Genomic DNA, 16053 nt, shown 5'->3' with positions numbered 1-16053 from the left:
GGCATGATGCTAGAGAAGAAATTCTAGACATACAAAAGTCAGCATCTGAAGTAGAACTTGCAACATGGGCAACAGAGGGAGTATTGGATGATGAGGGTTGTTGGAGAAGCAAAGACATGGAGAAATGGAAATTGCCTGCTGCTTACTTGCAAGCAATGGTTCAAATGACGCATGGGCTGGCACATATTGGAGCTCTTGCAATTACGAAATTGCTTACACGAGTTTGGGAGCATCCTGAGATTGCCAGCACGGCTAGGAGAGTAGTGCAGACCTGTCTGATATGCCTACAGTACAATCCTGCTAAAGGGACCTCTACTCCTAAAGGAGGGTTTGTTCCACCTACTGCACCATTCGAAGTACTGCAAATGGACTATATCCAACTGGAGTGCTGTAATAACCTCAAGTATGTCCTAGTGGTGGTGTGTGCTTTTAGTAAATGGGTTGAAGCCTACCCCACAAAGGACAATACAGCATTAACAACAGCTAAGGTATTACTAAAAGAGTACTTCCCACGTTATGGTGTTTGAAAATTCTTGTGGAATGATAATGGTCCTCATTTTGTTGGGAAGATAGTGGAGCATGTCCTGAAAGGATTGGGAATCAGACAAAAATTCCACGCTGTATTCCACCCGCAGTCAGCAGGTCTAGTAGAAAGGTATAATGCGACTCTGAAGCTGAAGCTAGCAAAGATCGTGGCATCCACGTCTTTGAAATGGCTGGATGCTTTGTCATTGGCATTATTGTCTATTAGATCAGTGCCACACTCTCGAACTGGCCTCACACCCTATGAGGTGGAGTTTGGAAGGCCCATGAATATCTGGGGAGTTCCAAAGCCTCGTTTGATACATGATGTGCCTTGTATAATGATGAACGATTATTTGGCACGATTAACAAATGATTTACTTTCTATTCATCAACAGGTTCGAGAAGCGCTCCCCGACAATTCCATTGGAGAGGCTCACAATCTTCGTCCTGGCGACCATGTCATGATCCGGGTGTTTGAGAGATCCAGCAGTTTGGAGCCGAGATGGCGTGGCCCTGAACAAGTGCTGCTGGCAACGCGAACGGCTGTGCGAGTCACGAATAAGAAGCGGTGGGTACATTCAACGCACTGCCGACGTGTCTCTCCGGACCTGGTGAACCCTGAAGTGCTGTCCGATTACAGAGACATCTTGAATGCGGAGAAAAGCCCAGCTGTTATGCCCAACGAGTCGGAGGGAGCCTTCCCGGACCAAGCTATTTCTGGCAGAGTGAAGTACAATCTACGGTCAAGGAAATAATACATTTTTGTATTTTTGTGACTGGTTGGTAACCGTTCCGAGGTTTGTGAAAACGGAAGCCGGGAATATCAAGGGGGGGGGGGATCAGTTCTGTCCAGTGTAGCGACACCCGTCTTGAATCTCGGAGAAGACACCAGCGGCAGCCTTGGTTCTCAGCACCACATTCTTATTTTTAGTTTGGTTTTTGAAACTTTCGTTCTTTGTACTATGGCACCTATGACATTGAGAAATAGAAAAATGTTGGGTGCAGTTCTTTTTGCTACGACTATGGTGGTGATAGCAGTAATAGCTTGGACTATAGAAAGACTGTTTCCTGCACGGGACTATTTACTGCCTACCACTCCAATTCCATCTGAACATTTCCATTTTACTTTGCCCTATCATGAGGAGAGACATAGACAGAATTACTTGAATAACAGTTTCATTCAAATTCTACATCACACACACAATATGACAAATACATCCAACTGTTGGGTTTGTGGGATGTTACCGGGACATCAAAAGAAAGGAGGAACACCTCTTATTCCTCTTCCATTTTCCCACAATGGTTCATGTAATGCTTGGTACACACTTCTCTTTACATTAAGATGGCCAACAAAAGGTGGACTACTTTTTCGATTGAACAAGGTTTGCTATAACGATCGAGATGGCTATCCACAAGCAGAAGGAACTAAATTCGAGTGGGAAGAATATCGACCGGACAATGTATCTACGCCTCGTATCTTCACCAATCAGAGACTTACAAATATGACCAGTTTGCATGTAATACAAAAGCAGACCTTTGTATTAGGAATAAGGGAACAATTCCGGAGGGAAGAAGCGAATGCAATGTTACTCTTGTCTTTGATACACCCAATGGTGTTTCATTTGTGGCCTCACGAAATACTTACTTTATTTGCGGTAATAAAGGTTATCACCGTCTTCCTCTTGGATGGTTAGGTACATGTTATATATCTTTTGTATTACCCCCTGTGTTTATTGCCCCACCTATGTACCATAATGATTCTGTATTATATCACGATTTTATATTGAATAGAGTTAAGAGAACATTGGGTATTGATGATGTCGACCAAACCGACACCTCACTACAACAATATGTGGATTTTAATTTAGGGTTGTTCTCTTTTGTAGGTGCTGCCCTAAACAGCAGGAAAATTAGACGGTTAACACGTGTTGTGGAGGCAGTTGCTAATGAAACTGCTTCCGCTTTAGGGAATCTAACTGAAGAGCTTCAGATTTCAAGAATCGTTACGCTTCAGAACCGGATGGTTCTGGACGTAGTGTTAGCTGATCGTGGGGGTGCATGCCGCATCATCGGAAGTAGTTGTTGTGTTTATGTGCCAGATAATTCACCATCTGTGTATGATGCTATCTCTAGGTTGCACAAAATTGCCTCTGAAATTCACACTGACAATGGTACTTGGACTTTTTCTAGCTGGTTTTGGGCTCTGCTTAGTACCTGGGGTTGGAAACTACTAACTGTTCTATGTGTGATTATTGGGATATTTGTCTTCTGTTGCCTATGTATTCAATGTGGTCCTACTTTATGTACTGTATGTATTACAGCCTGTATCCCATCCAAACGAGCTATTGCTAAAAATGTACAGATGAGTAATGCTGAAATCAAGCAAATTATGCTGATCGATATTAATGATGAACATTCGGATTACTTCCATTATGAGGTAGCTTCAGCTAAACGCTAAAAGGGTCGTCTGTCGTAATTTGGCAGTACCTGAGTTAGCGTTAAGCTCAGCTACACGAACATTTCTGTTAACTTGACTAAACGTGCGGGGGCCATTTCATATTCGGTGGCTTCCATTTTTCTATGAACATGCTGCCTCGTGGTCAGCGTGCCCTTTTGTCCTTCCTTCATGCCAATGAACCTTTACCCTGCCCAGCAACAGGCTATTTTTAGTAATGGTCAGTCTCGCGCCTGCGTACATCTGATTTTTGGACTAGAGAGTGGTCACTCCTTAGGAATGTTTCTCCCAACTGACCAGTGGTATTAAACCCCTCCCACATGTTGGCTGTGTTCCAAAAATGCCCTTATATGTACCTAAAACTGTTCTAAATGTATACCACCTACCTTTTTATGGCTGTTAAACTGTATAAAAGAGGTCGCGCACCGATGTTCGGGGTGATACTTCTTGCATTACCGAAGGGTGCTGTAGGAATGTACCACCACCCCATGGGGTCCTAATAAACTTGTATCTTTGCATTTTTCAGTTTCCGTGCCAACTTCTGTTCTATGGTGTCCGAGTGTTTCTGCAAGTATGTAGACCTGATAGAACCCGATACCACAACGTTTAAGGGATCTTGCTGCTAAGAACATCTCAACAAACATATGTGTCTGAGCTAACAGAGACAACTGAGCACACTTTAAAATATTAATATGTATGTCTATGTAATCACTTATTTGCTGGAATACAACATCAAGTAATTCATCAAATTGTTTCTAAGTGCATTAAAAGTTACCAAGTTTAAAATAAAATTTCTGTCACCTTGAATAGCCAGAAATAAACCTCAGAAATAAAAAAAACACATTTGTAACTATAAAGACAATAAAACATATGCACTAATACACTGTACTATACCTTCCCATCCAAATGCTGGCTTGGCAAGACTCTGGTGAGAGACTCTCAGCAGTTCCTTCAGTGTCAGCACTGCGCTGGGCAAACACTTCTGCTGCTTGACTGGTGATATCTTTGTAGAGCTGAATAAACTGATACAAATTCATAATTCTGGAAGCTTCCATAATGCCAGTGGTTTTGTTAATCTAAATACAAAAAATGTTGTTTTTAAATCCAAAATTGCCCTTTTGCTTTCATGGTTTGAACAAATAATAAGGTCGAAGATTAGTAATGAATATTTTTCTATTTTTTCTGATTCCATTGTTTGCACTGCTTGGTGTGCATGTTTCTTGGTCTGCTCAACCATGCAATTGTAAAGAAATGCTATTTGTAAGTAACAGTAGTTAGAAAACAAGTATCCATCTCCAAATCCACATGGTAGTGAAAAGGGCATTCCCCACAACATTCTTTAATACACATCTGTTTTAATAAAGATATATTCATTGATAATTCTTTACTTTATCTTAAACTTAAATGTTTTAAAAGCATTTCTTAAGTTGAAATTTATTTTATTTTGAAACTTCACAAGAATCAAGCAACTTACACCATAGCAAAGGAGTGTAAAGCAGCTGATCGTTCAGATATCACAACACTGCAAACACCAACTTCAAACTTTAACAGTAACTGTTCCTTAATATGAAAACACATGAAAAGTGGCGGAACGAGATGACGAGGGAAAAGGGGGATGCAGATTCTAGTACATAGAAAACAGCCATTTAGAAAACAAAACTTCCAACAGCATACCTAACCGTAAACAAGGATGACTATAACACTGGTAGGAACTGTAAAATATCATAGTTACAGATCACCTGTAAAAGTCATTGATTGGCTGAAGTTGGGATAAAATGTAAACTTCGTCAATTTTCACAATCCCAAGTTTGGCTGGATATCACAGAGAAGCACAGAAATACATATTAAGGAAATCTTTTTTGGTTTTGCTACATACAAGTAAGATGTTTAGGTGATCGTCGTACCAATTTATTTATTTTAAAGTACCTGGAAGAAGTAGTACAAATAGATTGATTTAGGGTCAGGCACCAATAGACATTTGCTTTCATGGGTCGCATGGACTCTGCAACTAACAGCAAAGAAATCTTTGCCATCACTAAAGAATTCACTCAGCCCCACCCTATTCAACCCCATAAACAATCCCTCTGGACAACGTAATCTGTGCACACGCACAACATCAACATCCTCTCATAAGCCAACAACACGCAACTCACACTCTCGCTCTAGGACAAGACCCACAACACAAGAAACAAATTCACCACATGCATGACAAGTCTCTAACTGGATGAAAGCCAACTGTCTCGAGCTCAACACAGATAAAACAGAAGTAGTGATCTTCAGCAAAGTAGTGATCTTCGGCATGAACACCTCACCAAGGGACTCAAACTGGTGGCCGGCCAAACTCAGAACCACACACACACACCCACATACAGCACCCACACCAAGCACTTCAGAATAATCATCAACAACAAATTGGACACGTCAACACCATCACTGAATCCTGTTCTCACACCCTCAAGATGCTGTGGAAGACCCCTTAAATTGCCTTCCAAGCAAAACTAGAAAATCTGTCCCTCATGCCCTGGCCACCACGGGAATGCCCCCTACACTGAGATCGCCAAGCAACTCACTAAAGGACAACAAACTATTCAAAACTCGCCAGCTGTGGTTCTCCTTAATCTCCCATCCAGAACCCACATAACACCACATCTCAGGAGCTCCACTGGCTCCTGATACACAAACCTGCTCATTTCAAACTCCTCACACACACATTCAAGACATGACAACAATTAGGCCCCACATACCTGAACAGCCATATCTACTTCCATCAACCACCCAGACACCTCTGCTTCACAGGACTACTCACACACCTCCCACGCCCAATCCCAATCCCAATCTACATCAGAGCCTCTTGCTATCTTCTTGAATTTCACAAAAAGCTGAAGACCAAGCTTTTCAGTTAACATAGCTAACAAAAGACAGGGCTAGACACACACACACACGATTCCTTTGTGCGTGATAGTGCGCTTTACAAATACATATGACATAACATAACATCCCATTTCTGGGTAACAATAAGACAGAAATGTGGTAATACTTGTATAAGCTTCTCTTTGAGACCAGAAATGTATCTTGTACATGCCTCAGTCATTAGTTAAGGATTTTCAGAATTTATTTTGATATATTCTGGAAGAAGAGTATGGTTCTCCCCTGCTAGCAGAGACAGAGGTACAGAGAAGTTCATAACTGATGTCACATTTGACAACCTTAAAGCACCAGCAACGGCATTCGGAGTAAGAGTGATAGTCTCCTTCCATTTATATCCAAGTGTGATGGAAAGTTGACACAGGACAAGCGTTCTCTCTGTGAAGCATTACTTTCCCCAGTAACGAATGAATTTGAGAAGAGTGATTATCTGTTCTAAATGAATCCCCTACAAATCAGAAGCATGTTCAGCATTTCTTTACAGAATCTTTGGAAAATAAGAGGACACCTTTTGAAAAGAATCATCATGAGAGCCATGAATTTATATTTAATTGTTCCCATTTCCAGCCTAAGAATTCTGATGGGAATTTCTACTCTCGTTCTGCCCCTAGACTCATGGTAAATCTACGTCCCCACTCAGTACTATGACTATGCCACAGAGCCAGGAGTTTTAGAACAAATCAATATCCGACTCTTTGGCCTCAAATTGAGAAAAAATGCCCTTATAATGATTAGACTCAGGCAAGCGAAACAAATACACAACCAGTGACAGTGTGCGATGTACAGTTGGAAATATTTGAACAACCTATCTCTAAATCAATTAAACTGTATGTCTTTCGTTGGAAGCCGTTAACTTAAATTACCGGATCAAAATCCTGTTATTCGCTATAACAAAAGCATAAAACAAATGTTTTTCACTGTGTGACGTCACTACAGAAAACACATACTTTCCCCATGTTTCTCTGCTTTGCCCAGGTCTCTCGGGACAGCTGATACCCTCATCCACCTTCTACCATCTCTCCTGGATCTCCACAAACACGAGGGAGGCAGGAGAATGTGGGCAGCTCTGAATCTGTGCCAACCACTAGATTGCCCTGACGGCGTGTGTCTTGCTGATCTGTGGCTCTCATTGTGCTGTCTCTCTGCTCATGCATGTGCTAAACGAAATTCGTTTTGCATTAATTATTTTGAAGCACACGCAGGTCTCCATGAACTAAATCAGCCCCCACTGCAGTGAAATCAGCCCCCAGCTCAGCAGCATTCCAAACTGCCCGGTAGCCAGTCCGGCCCTGGTGAGAGTTCACCAAGAAGGGTGAGAAAGGCAGAGGGTTGTAGGGGTGTTGGCCAGACATTTTTAGGTTGAGCCTAGCAGCAGCACGCATGCACTGCTTGCTCTGCAAGGCATGCTATATTAGGGTATGCACTAGAAGCCCCTCCCACTCTCCGCCCATACTTTGAATTGGCTTGTGCAATTGTCCTTCGTAAACACTGGCTACCGATTCATTATGAGGCTTGTTCGTCCCTGCTTGGTACCGCCTTTCCTCCATTTGTTACCGCCCATAAGGACTGGACATTTTACTGGTGTTGTTACATGCTCTGCTTTATAAGTTTATGAGCACTATTTTCCTTAATGCTCTTCCCCTATTCCACCCACGACATAGCAGCATGTCGCACGCTTACTACTGTATTTATTTAAATTACTACACGGGTCGCATTAACTATAGCCGCTGCACTTATTTAATTATTTGTTTTACATTAGCGGCAGCGCTTATTTATTTTGTTAATTAATTGCAAGGGCCACTTTCACTTGAGCGGCAGCGTGGAACGTTTCTTAATTATTTTATTTTTGTGAAAGTGCAGCATAGGCGCTTTCATTTTTATATTGTCCTTGCCTCTTTGTTGAGACGCTGTTCACTGTAACCTGAATACCGTGAGAAGTGTCTAAATAAATGGGCATGGCCAACATTAAGTGCTATCGCATTTGCGAGAGTTTGAGCTATTGGCATTAAAAATAACAATGCCTTTTATATATGTGTTAGGTTTAAAACACATATATAAAAGGCATTGTCATTTACAATGCCAATCGCTTAAACTCTCGCAAAAGCAAGACCTATTGCATTGTTTTCAATTTAGTAATTGTGGGTTAATATACAGAGGGCGGTGTGTTGTAGGACACCATCTATTTCTTTTTAGCAGTTGAAACAGTGAACCTTTGAACTTTTACCACTAAATGGTAGAAGAGCATTACTTATCTCATAAATAATACCCTGCTTGCAGTCTTTTAATGTTTGTGCTGTGCTGGTTCTGGATCTGGAGGAGGGGGAAAATGTTGCAGCAGCTTAAAGGGGCCTCGTCTTCTAGTCATGCCACTCATGCTGCAGAGCACATGTCCTTCCACAGTCCAAGACCTCCAACTTTACCCTGTACACTTGCTACTAGCAAGTTCACCTTTGAATACACCTTTTCACAATATAGCTTGGCTTTATCCTTTACTGATGATGGTCACACTTGAGACTCAAATGTGCCTCATTTGGCCAATGATTGCAACATGTGAGGCTGAATTAGCTCAAGGAAGCGAGCCATAAACACCCGAGTTGGTGTGTTAGAGGTGGAAACAGCACAGGGGAAGTAGCTCATCCATGCCTGTTGCAGGTTGAAACGTTTGGACTAAGCAGGCTCATACAAAAGAACACTGCGAACAATTTGAACATGTAGTTCCTTCCTGACACAGGAATACCCAGGCTTAGCACATTACAATATCGCAACCCCACCTCATGTGTCAAGAAACAGTGTATTGCAAGTACCTTGAAAAACAATTTCAAGGAAATTAAGCGACAAAGTAAGGAGTATGACTCCATAGCGGAATTTGCAGAAAGTTGAAAACAGTAACTTCTTTCACTCCATCAGGAATTGACAGTTTTCGTAATGCTTGCAGAGCGGACACATGATTTTAAGAAAAAGAGGGGGAGACAGGTATAAGGTGTCACCAGCAGACCCTGGAAGTATTTACCTCCCTAGTAAGTCCTGGGCTGGAACATATGAGGAGACTGGTTAATCGGTCTGAGACTGGCCTCAGGCACCCCATGCTGCTGAGCCCGTAGTGTAAGCCCTGTCATTATTGTCTGTCTCCACTGTCATGCCTCATTTTAAAGATTACCTTTGCTGAGACATGTTAAAGATACCAGATTGATTTTTTGCTGTTGTTTTTTTTAGTGGGGTTGGGGGTGGCAAAAAAATTGGATGAGGGGCTATCGAACTGCCAGCAATCCAGGTATGGTTAGAAATAGAAACTGTATACCCACACGGCAAAATACACTTTACAGAAATTCCATCTAAAGTTGTTGAGGAAGGTGTTTTTCTATTTTTTTGTGGAATTATTCCCTTTTGCGCTACCATGTCCCATGTCCTCCATAGCTCACCTTTATAAACATGGCTAGATTAACAGAGGCTAATACGGAAAACTGTGAACTGTAGTGAAGAAGCCTTGCAGCAGCAGTAGACCACCCAAAAGCCAGACTAAATTAATCCACTTGGTTAACGGCTAACCCACCTTTGGAAATAGCCTAATTACACACAAATGAAAACTGCAATGGTGGCTCATCCTGAAAATAAAATCCTTGGTGATCCTTTCCTGCCTTGAACCTGTTTCTAATGTAATGGTGGATAAGTGGCCATGGTAGGAGTACCAAGATTACAAAGTGGAACTATTTGTATCGAGGCCCACAGCTTTCACACTATGCTCCTTTTAATGTCAATACCAAGAGGCTCAGTCCGGACTTCCCCTTGATACTATTCTAACCTAATAATAACGTAGTCTGTATTTGTAAAGTACACATACACACAGACGGGTAAATCGGCATTGATATGACACGTGTATCGAGGTTTGTTGGACTCCGTTATAGTTTTCTTGCATACACTGTCATTGTTTAGCCTTCTAAGTACCAACTTGATTTACTTCCACCAGAACATGAAACAAAGCGTGCCTCCCCGACACGTTTCGGTCTCCTGACCTTACTCATGGATATAATTGGCAATTAAACTTGTTAAGCAACTGATGTAGATTAATACCAATGACACTTGAGATGGGCCAGCCAACTGGAATCACTGATGCATTCTGGTCTAAGTAGTCAATCGCAAAATTGTTTTGCTCTTCAAATGAGCCGTCCAACTGACACATTTTGGTATAATTGTCGCTTTAATTATGATTTTCCAAAAAACATCCAATGTGTTCACTTTGCTCAGGTTCCATTTCAAAATGTATAAGCTTAATGTCCCATGGATAGCACACTTGACAGGCAAATGCGGGCCCTTTATGTAGTAGATCTGTAGGCAGCAGGTTTTAGGTTATTTTCACAATTGGCGGTGGTCGTCTAGACTTCTCTGTGCAGATGGTTAAATAGTATAGGTTGAGCAGGAGAGAAGATAATTGTTTATTCTTTATTTGACTAGAGAGAACAAAGTGTAGCTTCACAGAACAAACAAGTTAAAGCTTTTACCCTGTACTTAGAAGAGATGCAATTGTTTTTCATTTTTTTATAAGCGCAAAAGGGTCCTTTTTATACGTTCACATGATGAATTTTCCTTTTTAATAGCTTCCGTTCATGAGGTGATTTCAGTCAAGCTGTCCTTCTGTTGGCCTCAGACTGGTGAGCATCATGATGGGAAGCAGCCGTTAAATATTTTAAAATGACAGGGTTGCATATCATGGCCTTACCGTATCATGAGTAGTGCAGTAATCACTGTTTTCCAGAGCAAATTGGCAGTCTCAGCTTTGTGGAGCCTTCAGATGAATTCAGGCATGTAAAGTGCCACAAAGACATGGAGAGGTTTTAAACGTAATTTGCAGTGATTCTGCAGTTATTGTCAATGAGCTGGTGAACTGAGAAATTCAGTGCATCCCAGCTTCACAGGAACTAATAATCACTGGTCCTGGCATCCTCTGCGAGAGTTGCTCGCTTGGGTTTCTTTTGAGGACGTCAGCAGCAAATGATTTAACATCGACTTAGCAGAACTAAAAAAAGAATAGAATGAGAACAGGCAACTGGTAAATCAGATGCAGACAAGATTTTTTTGAAAACTAAATTCCCATGAGAGGTTATCACAAAGCTATAAACAGGACTGAGAAGATTTTCTTTGTCCAACACATACTGTAATCTAACAACTCTACCAGCAAGCTCTTCAAAATCTTCAGAGAACTCTCCTCACAAACCATTCTGTCAAACAAGACTGCAACTTCGATGTAGTAAAAATCTCACCTATTTCAAGAGCATTTCCAAAATTCATGTCAAACTAAATTGTAGAATTTAACATTTCAACTTTCCAGATCCAGCCCCTCTACCTCTCAGCACATCATTCTACAATTTCAAATCTATGGACCTGGCTTAAGTAGATAGATCGCAGCTGGAACAAAGCCTCAAACATTCTCACCTACCCTTGTGCAGCCAAGTGGATTAAGGAATTCTACCAGTGACTGACACCACAAGTGACGGAAATCATCAACACCTCTATTCAGCAAAGAAGGATACATGCTATACAAAGACAAGCAATCAGCAATCATAACCCCATCAATGAAATCCATCAGCAGACCCCACTGTACTTTTCAATTTCAGACCAGTCTTCAATCGGCCATTTAAAAGCAAAATAGTGGAAAAGGAACTCACCAAACAGCTTCAAGATTACCTAGAAGCAAACAACCTCCTACAGGATCGTCAACTGGGCTTCGGGTCCAGGAAAAGGGGTGGAAACAGCCTTGATAAATATACTAAAACCTCTTGTCAACTCTGGATGCTAATCAGTCAGCAGCACCGATACTCCTAAATCTCTCAACTGCCACAGTGGACCATGACACTGATAAATAGATTGAAAGTTTGAATACACTCGTCAAGCTCTGCCTTAGATTAGACCAATTTGCTCCTGTGTTTAAGGAAATACCATATCAGATTTAGCTCTATGGAATCCATATAAAAACCAGTATATCGCAGTGTCTTCCAGGTATTATCTCTCGTCATTATTATTTATTGCACACACAAGCTTCTTGACACAAATTAATTCATAACAGATTACTTCCAGCTCCACGCATAAAACTCTCAAATATTTCTCAGACTAAATAAATTGCTAAACTAAACACCTAAACAACTTCTTAGCCTTTAATGAATAGACCATCTCTTGGATGAGACAATTGCTTGTGCCTGAAAGGAGCCAAAACCAAATTTGTAATTTCAAATACAAGGCAAAAAAGCACAACACTCTACTTTAGGTGGCCAAACATTGAGTCGATCTCTTCTACCATCAGCAAGTGCAAAACACATGGGAATTATCTTCGACAAGGGCATATCTCTCGACCCTCAGATAAACTCTGTGGTTAGGAGCAACCATTCTCAACTGTCCAAGTGGAGAAAAAAATAGATCTCAAATTCCTTCCTCCCATGTCCTACAATTTACAAGGGCACTAATCCTCCCTAAACTGGGTTATTTTTACTGGAGCAATTAATACCTGAAAAGGTCTCAAATAAAAAAATACAAAATATACAGGATTCAAAACCAAGCAGCCAGAATGTGTCTTTACTTCAGAAAATTCAAACGAACCTCACCCAAAATGATGAACAGCCACTGGCTCACTGTATGACACAGGATAAAGCTCAAAATATTATGTATTAAGCATACAACTTTGCACAGCTCTGGACCAACCGTTGGCAAAACTCCACCAACCAACAGGTATTGCCGATCTACCAGTGCTTATCACCTCAATTCAATTCAATTCAATTCAATTCAATTGAAAGATTAACTTTATTTGGTTTATCACAACCCTAAAGTGTACACAATAAGAAGAGAATAACAATCTAGATTAGAAAATTAAAATACGTGTTCTTAAAAATTTGCAGTGTTAAAAAAATCATCTTTCCGGACCCAGCTTTGACTATTCATTTTTTAAGAGTAAAGTCTCTACTAATGTCATGAATATTACACCACGGCATATTAAAATGTTCGAAGTGGCACCCATCCAAGTTGTTACCGCCTGTCTGCAGGTGCGAATTTTTAGGTTATTTAGAACTTGTTTCAGCAGTTTTCTTCTTTTCTCTTTTACTGCCTCACACGTGCACATTAGATGGAGCAAGCTTTCCGTGTGGTACCCGCGTAGGCGGCATGTCTTGGCTTGCTGTTTGATTTTCCAGGAGGGAATCAGGTCTTTTGAGCAGTGGTCGCCCAATCTGTATGCCATGAATTTTGCTTTTAACGATAACCGAAAGTGAGCTTCTAGATAAAATTGGGGTTTTAGTCTTTTATACGAATTATTTACAATCCATGCATGGCGGCGTTTGGCTAGTCTCCTTTTATCCTCTGCCAGGGATAGCAATTTTGCATTTAAATTACAAATTTTATTAAATGATGTTCGTTCCAATTGGCTATTCCAAACTTCCTCGATGTTTAGTGTTTCCAGTGCAAGTCGCAAGTAATCGCCCCAAGTGTTTGGTTCTTTTTGCTCATATTGTATCTTGATTTCTAACCAACATAAGTCATTTAATGATCCTTTTTCTGATGCTCTGAGTTTCCAGCACCATTTTGTAAAGGGTGCTTTCCTTTGGTACTCTTGGTTTTGTAGACCAAATTCTAAACGTATTTGTGCTGGGGATGATCCTTTAAAAAGATTAAAAACTGATTTGTAAACTTTTATCTGTAGTTTGTTTAAAATATCAATTTCTTTCCCATGCCAGATTTCCAACCCGTATGACAGGGTTGGGAGCAGTTGAGCTGCCATTATTTTTAAGAGATGTCCGTACGAGGGACAGAGTAATTTCTTTTGCAGCTGTTTGTAGGCAAAGGTAAGCGATCGGGCTTGGGCTGTGATGTCCCTTTTTTGGTGCACCAGTGACATGTTTCTGCTCAATTTAACACCCAGATATTTATATGTAGTTGTCTCCTCAATTTGTGTGTCCTTTGCGTACCATTTACATTTTCCTCGTCTTGGGCCCGCTAATCTCACTACCTTGGTTTTTGTTTTATTGAGTTCCAGACCTAATGTGTCAAAATAATCGATTCATTTATTTATGACTCTTTGCAGGCCAATCGGAGTTTGACTTACTACAACGATATCGTCCGCGTATTGCAGAAATTGTATTGGCTCATTTGCCAATTTTGGCGGATGACCATTTACGTGTTGCAGATAGGTGTTTAAATCCGCTAGATACAGGTTAAATAAGCTTGGAGACAGCACACAGCCCTGTTTTAGGCCGTTTCTTATTTTTATTTGTGATGATATTCTTTTCCCATCCCCCAGCTTTACTTTGGCCCATGTTTCAGTATAGAAGGCTTTAATGGTTTCTATTAGTTTCTGCGGGAGTCCCCATGATTCCAACTTTTTCCACAGGCGGTCTCGTGGTACTCTATCGAAAGCTGATTTTAAATCGATGTAGCATGCCAGTAATCCTACCCTCTTTTTTTCTGCGGTTTCTATTAACATTGCCAATACTGAAAGGTTTGTGATTGAGCCCATGCCTTCCCTAAAGCCGGTTTGGAACTTAGGGATTATTTTATTGATGTTTGTCCATTCCTGTAGATGTCGTAATATACAGGATGAAAAAAGTTTTGCCTCTACATCAATAAGGGCTATTAGCCTATAGTTCCCTGGTTCCATTCTACACCTATTTTTGTAAATTGGTGAAAAAGGTTTCCACTCCAGGACCATGGCATCTTGTTATCCCGAAACAGTTGGTTAAAGAGTGGTGTGAGATAACTTGCCCAGAATTCAGGATCTTGTTTAAATAGGGCATTTGGTAGTCCATTTGGGCCAGCTGCGCCCCGGTTTTCAATTTTTTTTTATCAAAGAGAGTGTTTGTTTCACTGCTGTTAATGGAAATTGGTTTTCCATGTCCCAGCTCGTTGTTTCTTCTTCCGGTTCGTTTGTTTTTTTGTTGAAGGTGACGGCGCTTCTTAATTCTTTTCCCAATAGAGTGTCTTTTCTTGCATCTTTGCTTGGGAATTGGTCCATGTGAATATTACACAGGCTATCGATGTATTGTAGCCATGTAGTTTCACTGATTCCTATATTCTGTCGCGCTCCTGTTCCCTTTGATAATTTATTGATTATGCCCCAAAATTCACTGCTATTTGGTAATTTACTTGTCCATAGCAGGTCTTCCCATAGCTTTTCTGTGTGTGCCCTTTTTGCTTTCCGGCATTCATCTTTATATTCTTTTCTCATTTTTTGTATCTCACTATTGTCAAATTCTTTTCCCATTCTGTTTAATGCGGCCTTTTGTCTCAAAGCTTTAGCAATGTTCCTTTTTTTGTCTCTTAGCTTGTAGGTATACCATGCCCCTTTGTTGGAGTCGGGTGCACGGGTCTCTACTGACTTTGCAGGGAATTTGTCTAGCAGCAGTGTGTGTAAATTCTCCCAGTCTTTCACCAGTGAATGGGGTTCCAGGAACGATGTATTCTCTACGTACATATACACTGTTCGCATTATCTCATTGGTTATGGTTCCTTTGCATTTTAGTTTCTTTTGGTTGAATACTTCCGGAATTGTAACCAGTGACACTGTGGTAATTTTTTGATGGATGTTTAAATTTAGTATGGTTTCTTGAGGAAAATGGTCGCTCTCCGGTCGCGGTACAATGCTGAACTGATCTGTTTGCTTTATGAGCTCTTTGCTGATTAATGTATAATCTATTGTGGAGGATTTATTTCCACGCAAAAAGGTGGTACTTGCCGGTTGATCACCCCTCATGTTTCCGTTTAATGTCACTAATCCCAGTGCTTCTAAATCGTTCCATAATATTTTGATATTGCTTTTCTTTCCCTTAATACTTGTCAGATTGCAATTGAAGTCTCCTGTGATGAGCATCTCGTAATGTTGATGTGTTATTTGTAATGTTTTTATTATGTTGACTAATTCAGACAATTTTTTGACTTTTGTATGCTTCTCTGGGTGTATGTATACGTTTACAACCAATAAATTCCACCCAACTCCATTTATAGGCCGATTATTTTCTAATTTTATAACTTGTATCCAGTTTACTCCTGCGTCCATTGTCTCTGTCTTCCAATTGAATTTATTTGTTATATATGTAGATAAACCCCCCCTTGGATGACCGTACTTAGAGATCTTTTCCGCCATTTCATGATGTTCCTCATATCCAACAATATGTCTT

At 40.7% G+C, this 16053-nt stretch overlaps 1 protein-coding gene across 2 annotated transcripts in view; it reads right to left on the bottom strand.

Moving 5' to 3' along the window:
* Positions 1-16053, bottom strand: part of RNF141 (ring finger protein 141) — a 187984-nt gene that overhangs the window by 64030 nt on the left and 107901 nt on the right. For both annotated transcript variants that reach the window (XM_078680950.1, XM_078680949.1), the window contains one exon: positions 3875-4056. In XM_078680950.1, the coding sequence (XP_078537076.1) occupies positions 3875-4056 (182 nt within the window). The remainder of the gene's footprint in view (positions 1-3874; positions 4057-16053) is intronic.

This window comes from Lissotriton helveticus, chromosome 3_1, assembly GCF_964261635.1.
Source record: "Lissotriton helveticus chromosome 3_1, aLisHel1.1, whole genome shotgun sequence".
Lineage (NCBI taxonomy): Eukaryota > Metazoa > Chordata > Amphibia > Caudata > Salamandridae > Lissotriton > Lissotriton helveticus.
This window is presented reverse-complemented; position numbering and strand designations above follow the sequence as displayed.